General features: G+C 43.5%; 1 protein-coding gene across 1 annotated transcript in view; it reads right to left on the reverse strand.

The window, feature by feature from the left end:
* Window positions 1–6555: 6555 nt before the first annotated feature.
* Trpm8 (transient receptor potential cation channel, subfamily M, member 8) overlaps window positions 6556–12790 on the reverse strand; it is a 79728-nt gene continuing 73493 nt past the window's right edge. Inside the window, exons 24-25 of the mRNA XM_005395332.2 lie at window positions 10135–10228; window positions 6556–7422 (exon numbers count right to left, since the gene is read on the reverse strand). Of these exons, the coding sequence (XP_005395389.1) occupies window positions 10178–10228 (51 nt within the window). The 3' untranslated portion in view covers window positions 6556–7422; window positions 10135–10177. The remainder of the gene's footprint in view (window positions 7423–10134; window positions 10229–12790) is intronic.

Genomic DNA, 12790 nt, shown 5'->3' on the forward strand with positions numbered 1-12790 from the left:
GCATTTCAGGCTGATGTAGGCACTATTCTTCCTTCTGGAGTATAGTCAGAGTCGATATCAAGTCTGGGACAGTGGACCCAAGCTTGAGGGAGGTTGACCACATCCCAGGAGAGATATTGGACACTCAAGCATGTACAGGAATTCGTGTTTGATAAAATGTCCATCAATCTTATAAGATCTGCTTTGTCAGAATTTCTTTTCAGTGGGGGTATTAGTGGGTAACTTCAGTAGTTTAGATGTGTTTATTGGCTTCTTACCTCCTTCTTTGAGGTCTTTCAGGAGAGCAGTGTGGTACTGAGTTAAAGCTTCATGGCCCTGTGTTGAATTACAGCCCCATTTGGAAACACTCAGGAAGACTGTGTTCAGCTAAGCATCTGGATCAACCACAGTGGCAGAGACTTTTGATTTTAACCAGGCTTGGGTCCCATCTAAAATATAGTGCTGTTCTCTAGTATTAGCAGGAAGCTATGGTGCAGGAGACAGACTGGCAGTGGTGGCATCGTGGCTGACTGAGCAGCTTCAGGTTGATGAATGTGAGGAGGAAGCAGGTTGGACTCGGGGTCCTTAGGCAGAACAGGATAAAGATTTTCTGGCTTGGGCTGAATCTGAGAGCCTCTCAGATGGACTTGTGGGTTCATTTGGATGACTAGGATGGCTTTCTTGTCATGAAGGATACAGGTGAGAAGCCAAGGTGGGAGAGATTTTTACCCCTTATGGCAATTGAGTCCAAGTGAACTGGCCCTTTATCTCAAGTAAGCAGAGGAAAGCATCTTTAAATCTAAAAAAGGGTGGTCAAAAAGGGTGTGTGAGTTGGAAACCACAGAAAGCTTTTCTGGAAACAAGAGGGAGGCTGACTGGGTTGGTGCAAAGGAGATGTCTTCCCAGGCAAATTTGAAGGCAGAGAATTCTGTTCCATTTTCTCCCAGGAAAGTCACAGGTTTACCCTGGGCTTCTGCAATGACCATGAGCTCTCAGAGGCCCAATTTGACAGAGCTTTGTCTGTGCTACCTGTTCAGGCCTGCTACCTGTCCTGTGCTATGAGTTCAAGGCAAAACTCCTTTGTCAGGGCTGACAGCCTAATTTTATTCTCAATCAAAATGTGGAACTCAGAAGGAATTGCTGACAGTCATCTTAGGTGAGCATTAGATGACACCATCTGACCAGGATAGATGCATAAGCAGAAGGCTCTGGAGGCAAGGCCTTTATGGCGGAATGTAAGCAATGGTTAGCTGAAAGCAGTTCAACTGGCTGGAAGTAGATAAGTTGGGAGTGAGGAGTGAAGCTATACATGTAGGCAGTAGCTGTGGTGGCCAACAAGGGTGCCAAGGCAGAATTCTCAGGAAGAATGGGTCTCTTTTTCCTTTTTTTGTCTTTGAGATGCAGGAAACAGTTTGGTTTCATTTTTAACTCTGTAAAAGCCCATTTTTCTGCAGTCAGGGACTGTGGGTTTTAACTAATTAGTTCCCATTCTATCTCCCTACAGTGTATGTTGTGTACCCTTGAATGATAGTGCAACAGGCAAAGGGTGGGTGCCTGGCACCCCTCACAGGGACTTAGGCAAGACTTAGCTAAGGAGGGTGTGAGGCCTCTGTTATGCCACTTGTCAGTTGCCACAGACCAGCAGCCACCATGACCAGTGCTTCCCAGTCTTGATGCACAGATGGAGCAGCCTATGGCTTATACTCTCTGCTTCACTCACACAGTCCTTCAGCAGGCCTCAGAGGTTAAACATTCCAGCTCCCTTTCCCACGAGGGTGGCCTTAACTAACAAGAATTGATCAAGCTCTTCTTCTGCTCAAACTGAGCAGAGCTGATAGACTGACTAACTGACGTGCTGCCAGGGGTCCTACTAGAATCAGGCAGGCAGGTAGACAGACAAACAGATTACATCCTCCTCCCTTTGGGATCTAAGGTGAGCCACTCAAGGGGGGAGCCAGGAATCCTCCTCCAGACCTCCAAGGGGACTTGAGAAATCTCCAGGGTGCGCTTTCCTTTCAGGAACTGGAGAGGTCCTTGCTCCACCTGTGAGGGCCATGAGTGGTGACCAAAGAGGTCAGCATGGTTAGTCTTCCAAACCATCACAGCAGATGCAATGGCAAGCAAAAACACCAAAATGACACCCAAGATTTGGAGGCAGATTTATTTATAATGATGTATACTGATAGCACTCATTCACAGAATATCAGAATATCACCCTGATCTCTGGTGGTCTAGGGCTTCTATTGGACAAACAAGCAGGAAGTACGAGACAGAATGGCTTGTCAATTGGGGATTGGTTTATACAATGTGCATCATAGTGGCCAGCTATGTATCACAGTGACCAGCTGTTTCTAAGAGACAGGAACCACCAGATATGAAACACAGTAGGTGGGCAACCAACAAACTGAAGTGTACTAGCTGGAGGGGGCATTTTCTACTAGAGCTGCATTGGCCATATTTTTTTATCATGACTCATAAACACATTCATGAAAGAGGACTTCTTGAACTGCTGCGGGAAGTGGCATGAATGGTGGAATAAGTGTGTTTGAAGTGAGGGAGAGGATTCTGAGGTGGATATATGGCCATGTGTCTTTCACATTGTTAATGTAAATATTCTCCATATATTTCGATTGCCCCTTGTACACCTTCTTTTTTCTGTTTCTCTGGAGACCCTGGTTGCAAGACCCTCACCCATGACCAAAATCCCTCCCAGGCAGCCTCCAGGACTGCTGTCAAGTTCACAAATCAAGTTCCATCCTCACATGGGGAAAGACTGGTGGCCTCTGCCTTGGAGTGCAAGGTCAGGACAGGGTGGCGCCACCCAAGGGTGAGCAGTAGTTGAACCAGGCAAGAAGAGGGAAGGGCCATGGACATGACTGTCACAGGGCCCACTGGAGAATGGTGCAGAGCAGTGCGTCTCAAGCACACAGCACTCCCCCAGCTTGTGCAATAGTCTAGGCACAGACTACAAAGCTCAGGAGGATGGTGCCTCTTTCCTCTGGGAGCTCTGCAGTCCACCAGGGCAGGAGATGCCTAAAGAGTCCATTTTGGGGAGGGATGACCACAGCTTTCCAGTTAGCATGACTGTTCACTCCACTTACACAGAGCATACATGGTGTCTGACCAAGCCTGTGGCCAGGAGAAGTCCTTGTCTACCACCAGATGACCTACACAAGCCTTGAAGGGGAGATCTCATCAGGCAGAGATGCCAGGGGCTGCTGTGTGAGTGTTGGCTGACCAACACAGGCAGTCTGGAGGAGATGATTCTCAAGCTGGGCTCTGAAAGTAAAATAAGAGTTTGCCAAGAAGAAAGGCAGAAGTGACTTTGGACAGAGTACAGTACAGAATGGTGATAGTAAGGGGAGTAAACATCCACCTGACAGTGACCAAGTGCCAGAACCTCAGAGCTTCTTGAGTTTCCTCACTAAACCCTCTCAGCCCTCTGATGAAGTAGAATCCTTTCACAGATGAGCAAATCAGGGCATGCTGAGTTTGTGCAACCTTTTCTTCTTAAAGTCAGAGTCAGCTCAAAAGGAAGCAAATGTGTCCTGTTGTCCTAGGCTACTGCACTCTACTGCCTCCTATCAGACACTCAGCAGAGGCAGGAAACACAGGGAGAAAGATCACAAGAAGAAGCACACCTGCATGCCGCATGACGTGAGACCACAGAAGATTCTGTGTGATCTGCTGATGTGACATCTTTATTTCTTTACCTTCTTACAAAATTTTTCAGTGCTAAGGATGGAACCCAGGGCCTCATGCATGCTAGGCAAGCACTCTACCACTGCGCTACACCCTCAGCCTAGGTTGGCATATTCCTTTTCTGAAGATTTGCACCCTTAATGGTTCCTCACCTGCACCTCATTTTGCTGCGCTTTCTTCTCTGAATCCTGAGAGTTTCCCGCAGCCTCTAGATGTGCTGCCCTTGCCTGGCGCACAGCAGTGGCCATTTTTAGCAGCTTGTGTCTTGCTGTCTGCCCCTAATTGTTTCTTGGGGAAATTTCTGCCCAATTCCTGATCTCCTAGAGAGAATTTGGGGGAACCAATTTCTTCCCGTTCATTGCACAAGCAGGGATGAGCATCCCGAGAGCTCCTCCAACCCCATCTCAGCATCTCCTGCACATCTCTGAGTCCTTATCAGCCCCCACACTTGGCCTCTGCCTTGGGGTTTCAATCCTGCTTCTTCAGTTCACCTGGCCCCTCAAATAGATTGTAAAATGGTGGAAGACAGAGGATGCAGATTCCTGACATATATGAGCTCATGGGAAATGTTTAATGGCAACATATCATATAGATGGGGAAATACAAGGAATTTCTTGTCAAATAAGACTTCTGTAGGGGAAAATTTGATTGTAAAACAATTGGTGTTGTGTCAGTATGGGCGCACAGCTCCCGAGCCCTGACTGGATCCCACACCAGATGTGGTTCTGAAGTGTCTGCTCAGGTCAGAAACAAATGGATAGACCACCAGGGGTTTATTTTTCTACAGAGTTCCATCCTCAGGACAAGAGAGGCCCCTCTGCTTGTGCCTGGCTGGGGGATCACAGAGGGGACTGGGAAGTTTGTCTCCAGGGCCTTGCCCCATCTCTTCTCCAGGGTCTGACTTCTGAGCCCTTTGTTTTTGAGACAGAGGCTGTGGTAGCAGCTGTTTCCATGACAACCACCCAGGGAGTCTCCCCCATGGACCCAGCAGCAGCAGGTGGGGAAAGACATTCTTTGTTCCTCCGTTCCTCCTGAAGTCCATGAGGTTTGGCGGAGAAGGACCGGGGCACACACGTGGGCTGGTGCCTACAGCAAGGAAATCACTCCACACAGTGGGCATCCAAGCTGGCCCAAGACATCTGTCTCTACTGACAAGAGCCAGAGCACAGGGACCTTCTGCTTGCATCCAATCAGAATGTTCCAGCTCTCTGCTCAAAGATGTCAGCTCGCGTAACTCTGGGAATAGAATCTCTTTAGAAATGACTCTGACTCCATGAAAGAATTTTTTTCACTCTCCATAGAATGACAAAAACAACACAGGACAATTCCTCTATTATTTAATTCATTAACTCGCTCATTTAAACCAAGCCTCCTCCAGACTCTCAGTGGTTGTGCAGAGGGACACAGGCCACACTCAACACACACAAACAGATGTAGCACCTTGATTAGAGGAACAGTCAGTACACGAGCCATTTCCATGAGCTACACTGGAAGTCGTGATTTAGCGTAACAGAAATCCCAGGGAGTAACCATGCAGAAACATCTGACAGAGAAGCAGGAGCAGAAACTCTGACAAGTTCCCTACCTCATACAAGTGAATTCTGAAGAAATGTTCAAGACTCTCGGGTCAACAGGAGAACCTCTTCTGCCACTGATCCTGGGGTACACATAGGCCTATCTATCAAGCTGATAGAAACACCATCAGTGGAAACAGGAATACACAAGCAAATTCATAAAAGGAAGATCAGTAAATAGATTATGTGACTATTGTCTTCTAGGGACAGTTTTAAATATAATTCATTGATTCCATTCATATTTCCCACTTGAACTGAGGGGAGAGGTTGAGACTGTTCCTCTCTTGGTACAGTCTTAGGGACCAGCATATATTTTTTTTTCCTGCCATATTTTTTTTTCTAATCTGTGTGGAGCAGACATGACCTTCTTCCTGGTGGATTCAGAAATAGCAGGTATCTTAGTTGCCATGGTAAAATGGAAGTGACATTTTCTCTCACAAACAGAAAATCTTGAGCTCTCCATTCGTGGACCATTTCTTTGTCATGTAAATTTTGTCCCATCATTCAGCATCTGAAACTATGAACTGACGGGTCGCATTGAGTAAGCGTCCCTTTTAAGCCATTATTGGGGTTAAGTAAAAAAATAATCTTTTATTTGTGTTCACTCCCTGCAAATGTCATGAAGCATCTGAATGGGCCTTTCAACTACTGCCCAAGAAAAAATGAAAATAGAATTTTTGGTAGTGCTTTTGTAGTTTTTCTAACGAGATATTCATTTAATAGCTTCCTTCTAAAACTCCTTTCTTCATCCACTGTTTACAGTCTACTCAGAGCTGGGAAACTAGTTAAAATGCTGTGGGCACACCACGCTTGTCTCTCCGAGCTCAGATAACACCACTTCCAAAGGCTGGGGTGGAGTGCTCGGTAAGACAGCTCTCCAATTCCATATCAACACAATATTCAAATAAGTATATATGTTTCTTCTTAAGTTAAGGATTAGATACAGTATTTCATTTTAATATTTGTAGCTTCGTGTCTCTCATATCTTATGTTCAACTTAACAATCCCTATTTGCTATACATTTATGAAAAAGCCTTATAAGTGGTTTGATGACCAATGGAGAGTCCTTAGAATCTAGACTTGGGAACTTTACCCAAATGCAGAAAAAAGCTCATGCACAAAGATACTCATCCCAAGGGCCAAATGGAAACAGCCTTCCAATGACCAACATTATGGAAATTATGAGAGGCTGAATATGATGAAATTGTTAGTATACAGTTTAAGAATACCATGTATATAAACAAAACATCTTTCATAAAATATTAAATGAAAAGTCTTACAAAAAAATGTGTGTGCAGGACGATGATACTATGTAAAAATGTTCAAGGGAAATAAAACTAGAAAATCTAGAGTTGGAAAATACCCAGAGATGTGTGGAGCAACTGCTTCAGGAAGGGAGGGCTGTTTCTGTCCTTTCTACATCTCTGTGAAGCCTAATTGTCTACAATATCTATGTGTTCTTTTTAATGGGAAAAATAATAAGAAAAAAAAAACCATCAGGTGCCTCTCAAGGTTCTGTCTTGGTGACTTCCACATTGTTGGAGCAGGGTGGTCCCTTCCATAGCCCTCCTGGGGAGACCCACAGGGGAAGTCACTGCCCAAGACTCTCCCTCTATAGGTGAGAAGCAAGATGAGAAAGGAAATGGCCTCTCCAAAAGAGCAGGTTCCCTGCGCCCTAGCATGTTCTAAAATCTGACCTGATTTGGAAGTTTTTTTCACATATATCAATGTATTATAGCCATATAACACAAAAGGAAAAAATAGAGAATCAACTAGGAATGAGCAAAATAATGCCAGAGTAAAAGCAAGACTAGGGTCTTTTTTGTAAAAATAAAATGCTCTGTTGATGCACATGTTAAAATAAGATAACTAAGGGAGAAGGAGGATGAGAGAAAGACTTAAACACTCCAACACCAGAACGGAGCACCAGCCACAGATGGTCACAGGTGCCTCCTCCACGGAAGCAAGTGGTGGGAATGCTCTTCCTTTCTAACCCTTGCAAGTGTGAAATCAGTCACACACTTTGTTCTCAGATGTGGGCGCACTGAGGGAAACCAAAAGCCATCCACAGTGCACCCAGGAAGCTGAAAAATTCTCCTTCAGTGGTCGATAGCAAAATTGTTCTTCAGCCTTGCTTAAACGTTTTGATTCAGACAGCTGACATCACCTGCAGAAGAAAGGACAGAACACTGTTAGGAAGAGATTTCACACTTGCATCCTTAGGCAGGGCGTGGTTTGCTTCAAACTAAACTGAAAGTATACTGGGAATAGTTCCAAGTATACCTCCAAACATCAACAGATTTTCTTTTGGTACAGAAGAGGCTCTGAGAATGCTTTTCTTGGAAAGATGCGTGTTCTGGCCAGTTTGCCAGTGTGAATCATGTGAGAGAAGTTCAGTGACCCAGGCTGAGTTCATTCAACTGAGGTGCAGACTCAGAAGGCCTCTCAGCACTTTATTTGCTCTGTGGCTTTTGCAGAAATAAAAATGAGTCGTTAATAAAGGTAAAAAGTGGAATAATCTATCAAAGTGCAGTTGCATGATGACTCCTACAGGGACACGTTCCGATTCTTTCACGTTGAGACTCTAAGTACAGCTAATTTAAGAACTGAGGGATTGTTGTACAGGGAGGAAAACCTACAAGGACGTCAGGCACAGTGGTCCTCCTCAAGCACGAAGAGAAAACAAGTGGCTCAGCTCACCCTGGATTCTCACTTCTTTTCACCCTCGGTGTGGGAGAGAGAAAGAAATAACACAATGGTCTGTTTGTCTCATCCCAAGCAATGGGATCAAAAGCAGCCTCAGGGATGGAGTTGGAAGAGTTGGACAAGACCTGTCCCCGGGGCCAGCTCCCTCCCTCCTTCCACATGCACCAGGTCCCCTACACTGGACCTGCCCCTAAGGAAAGATGATTGCCCTCACTTCTCTAAAGAAAGAAGCGTCAGGAGCTCCTGGAAGAGTGTTTAAGCAGCATGTTGCCAGTTGATTACAAAGTTGAATGTTCAGGAACTTCTTAAAGATAGGAGAAACAAAGAATATATGAAAAAGATCTTGTATCTGGAAGTAAAACATGCACAAAAATTGAACTTGCCAAATTCTTTTTTCTAAAGATGTCACTGCTTAAGAAGGCATGGGATGAGAGTTTTCTTAGGTGGTCCTTTTGTTATTGTGTTTTTGAACAGAGGCATGTACACATATACACCACACGCACTGGAAGAGAGGTAATGTCCTTCTCTCCAGCCATTTTTGTTCACCAATTAATTAACTCTCAATATATTAATGAAGGTCAAAGGTTAAGCAAAGGGAGATGTGTAGGAAGGAAATCAGCCCATTTGCCCATTTTACTGAAGTCAACATATTTGAAAAAGAACAAGAGATGAGAAGATCGGAGGGCTCGAGAGGTAGAGGTGCATGTCTGAATTTAATCTTTTCTAATTATTACAACTCTTTCATCACCTTTAGGTTTTTAAAATTATTTTTAATTATTTTATCTGTTCCTGGTTATTTTTCCTAGCTTTTGTCTCATAAGCTAGGCAAAATGACGAGTGTTTCAAAATCCAAATTATAACTTATTATAAAGTTTGCTGTTGTCTTCATTAAGCACCACTGTGTCACCGCTGGAATAGGTCCTCCCTGAATATGCTGGGCTTCTCTGCTTGAGCACGTCAGGAAGCTGTGCTTGGCTTTCAGTTTGTATCAGATGTGCATCAGTCTTGCTCTGACAAAACCCTCCGTAGCAGAGGACTTTTAGATACGATCTGTGACTGTCACCCCTCCAGGAAGGGAGCTGAGTGACCGCAGAGTGAAAGGAACTGAAGCACAGTGATTTCCCTGTAGCACAATCACTCCATGAAGGAAGAGCCTGACATTCACGTGCTTAATGCTCAAGCAGTGATCAGCCCAGGGGCCAGCAGGCTCTGGGTTCTCAGCTGCACTGGGTAAGAATGGAAAGAGGGAAGGGAGGGAGGAGGAAGAAAGGGTGGGAGGAAGACATTCTCCCTGTGTTTGCATCCTTTGCAACGTACTTTCCCAGCAATGTCTAGTCGACCAGAATGCTTGTTGCTGTTTGTTCCTAACTCCTCAAATCGCTAGCAGCATCTTCCACATTTGGTGTCAGGTTTCAGACAAGTAAAGGGGAAGCAAATTAAAGCCAATGGTCAGATCCTGGAGCAAAGCCCTGAGCTCAACTCTGCCAGTTAACTGAATTACATTTTCACTGTGCAAGTGAGCTATTGCTGAAGCTTTCAAATGTGTCACTGAAGCAGTTTTGGTTTGTAAAAAGGTGATCATCATATAGGTGTTTGTCTCATAGCAATAAACATAAGAAAATGAGACTAAGGCATGCATTTTACACACTGATCAATAAAGAATCCCATGATGGAGTGTTCAGGATAAAGAAATACCGAGCCTTAGAACAGCATGACCTTGTTTCCATTTATGGCATAATGGTTGTGTCGGTTGCAAATGCTTTATTCAGGCCCGAAAGGCTACTCACACCCTCTGGCAGGCAGTGGGGAAGGAAGCGGGAAGAGGAGCTTCCCCATGATCACCTCTACATCCATGAATTATTTAAATTTTTTGGGGCACAATGCACTATTTTCAAACCTGAAAATAACATGAGTAAGAAAATTATCATAATTTCAAAACAGCCTTAAGGCCAAAGTATCATAAATTCAAGTCCAGCCTGGGGAACTTAGTGATTTAGAGAGACCCTGTCTCTAAACCAAAAATAAAAAATGGCTAAAGGTATAGATCAGGGGAAGGGCCTGAGTTCAGAAAGCAAAGAGAGAAAGAAAGCAGGAAAAGAAGGAAGGTAGGCAGACTTAAAGCGTGTGAATTTTTAGAGCAAAAAAAAAAAAAAAAGACATCAGAACCACTTACCTTGCTATAATTAGATTTTCTTTTCATGACAGTTCATGTCATTTTATTTGATTTTAGCAGCAATCTCCTTCAGGAGACACTTCAGATCATTAAGCTTGGAAAGAAAAAAAGAACGGAACTGGTTTTAAGACCACAATTTCCAATGTCCAATTTTTAAAAGATTGCTCTATTGGTTTTCCAAGGAGAAGACGTGTATTAAATAGCAAACATGGCACATCTGGGTTAGGACAGAGTGGCATGTGATATTTCAAGCTCTGATTATTACTTAATGTCTCAAATCATATCATTAGCAATTAGTAAGCAAATTAGTAAACCAATTAATATCAGCTTAACTTAAATGTAAATCACTAGTGCTTTCCCCATAGAAATGCCAGGTTGCAATGACACATAGAGTAGTACATAAAAATAACAATGTTATTTGTAAAGGCACAATAACAAAGCTATGGGATATTAATAAAAATTTGTCTTGTAAAATTATAATACTGATAAAACAATATATAATGTCAGTAAACCAACTTTTTTGCAAATGAACAATCTTGCCCCACAAATACACACACACAAATAGTACAAACCCTAAAACATAATTTAAGTACAAGGTACAATGAAATTATCCTTACATATGCATGTTTCAAGAATTTGTTACACAAGATGCATAAACTCATCTTAAATCACACACCATATTGCACACTTGATAAAAGCTCACAGATATAATGTAATTTCTGTGAGGTTGCTTTCCACCACTCAGCCAAGGCAAAAATCTGTGTTTAAATTGGGCTTATTTCCAGTAACAACCTCTTCCTTTAACTTAAAAACACAGGGCCTAATGACCTAGTGACTGCCTAAATAAATAAGACACAAGATCCCTACTTACAGACTTAAGGTCAGTTATGAACAACTTTGTTTTTCTGGTATAATGAGATGGAGACAGTCTTTATCCCACACAGAGGATTTTATTAATAGTAAAATGGCTTTAATAAACAGTCTAAAGTAGAACATAAAACTAAAAGAGTAGAATAAATGAAGGAATAGATAAACAATAAAAGTCAACAAAGCTAAGAGTTGGTTTTGTAAAAAGATAAAATTGACAAACTTAGCAAGGCTAAGGAAAAAAACTTATTTCCTAAGATGGTTGTGTATTGGATTTTCACCTTCAATTTGAAGGAGCAGCGGCTACCCCAGGCTGAGCTTTTTCTGCATGCCAAGAAGAACACAGGATTAGCAGAAGAGCCATGGTTAAACAAGAACTACAAGGTCATCTTCCAGGATAAACGAGTTTCCCACACGAGGGGCTCTCTAGTCACAGGTCAGACAGCCATACATTAAGTCACCCGCCAGGTGCAATAAGTACCCCATGACAGGCATAGCATCAACACCAACTTCGCTGGAGCCCAAACTTATCACAAAATATATGCAACCCCCCAAGACTGAATCAAGAAGAAATACACAGCCTGCACAAACCCACAGCAAACAGAGAAAGAATCGGTATTTTAAAAAATCCTTCTAGCAATAGCTAGTCTATGTAGGTGGTTTCATGCATGAATTCTACCAAACATTCAAAGATGAGCAAAGCCAACCTACAGATGTAATGGGAATGTAATTTGGCATAGCTGTTATGGAAAACAGGACGTAAGTTCCTCGAAGCCTGAAAAGAGAAGTACTGTATAATCCAGCTACCAGCACACCTAGGTATGGATCCAAAGAACTGAAGTCAGGATCAGGAAGAGACACCGGCACTTGTGCAGTCAACCTGGCGTTATTCACAAGAACAGCCAAAATACAGAAACACCCGAGGTGTCAATCAACAGATCTATGGATAAAACGAATATATATATCACGGGAAACTATTCAGCCTTTTTAAAAAGAAGGGGTCAGAGGATGGTGAAGTGGGAAGATGGTCCATAGGCACAAAGTCTCTTATGGGAGATGAGTAAGTTTTGAGAGCTACTGTATAATACGGGGGCTGCAATGCCAACACTACTCTGTACGCCTGAATTTTGCTGATGAGTAGGTCTCTTCTTGTTGCTGAGGATTGTACTCAGGCCTTTCCATTAGGCAATCACTCTACCACTGAGCTAAATCCCCAGACTGAGTACAGGTCTTTAAGTCTCTCCACACACACGTCACACAAATAGCAATTATGTAAAGGTGACAGATATGCTGATTAGCTAGGCTGGATAGTGATAATAATTTTGCAATTTATGTGCGGATCAAAACATCAAATTATACACCTTCAGTAATATATAAGTACACTGGCTACGGCACTGATAGCTCGATAGGCTTTTTGTAAAAATGCTGTTAATGTAAAAGAAACAAAATCCCCAAAGCTTGCTCAAGAAACAAAAGATCCAAAGATCGTGGCTGAAATTCTGTGAGTGTAAAGGAGATAATGTTTTATTGCTCAGAGGGGCGGTAAGAAGTCACAGGCGAGGATACAAAGAGGGAGGGCCAGGGGAGCACACGAGGGAAGAGAAGCAGGGGACAGCTTGGGTGACACAGCGGGCACCATGCTGTGCAGCTGAGGTTCCCCTGCCATCTGCCCCGATTCTGCCAAAACCCACACAATGTGTGGTGTACGTGGCACTGGGGGAACCTAGATGGGGCTGAGCTCCCCGGCCCTGCAAACAGGGCAGCCTGTGGGGGTTTCTCCAGCTCTCTG

Source organism: Chinchilla lanigera, unplaced genomic scaffold (genome assembly GCF_000276665.1).
Source record: "Chinchilla lanigera isolate Chin_1 unplaced genomic scaffold, ChiLan1.0 scaffold00052, whole genome shotgun sequence".
NCBI classification, from domain to species: domain Eukaryota; kingdom Metazoa; phylum Chordata; class Mammalia; order Rodentia; family Chinchillidae; genus Chinchilla; species Chinchilla lanigera.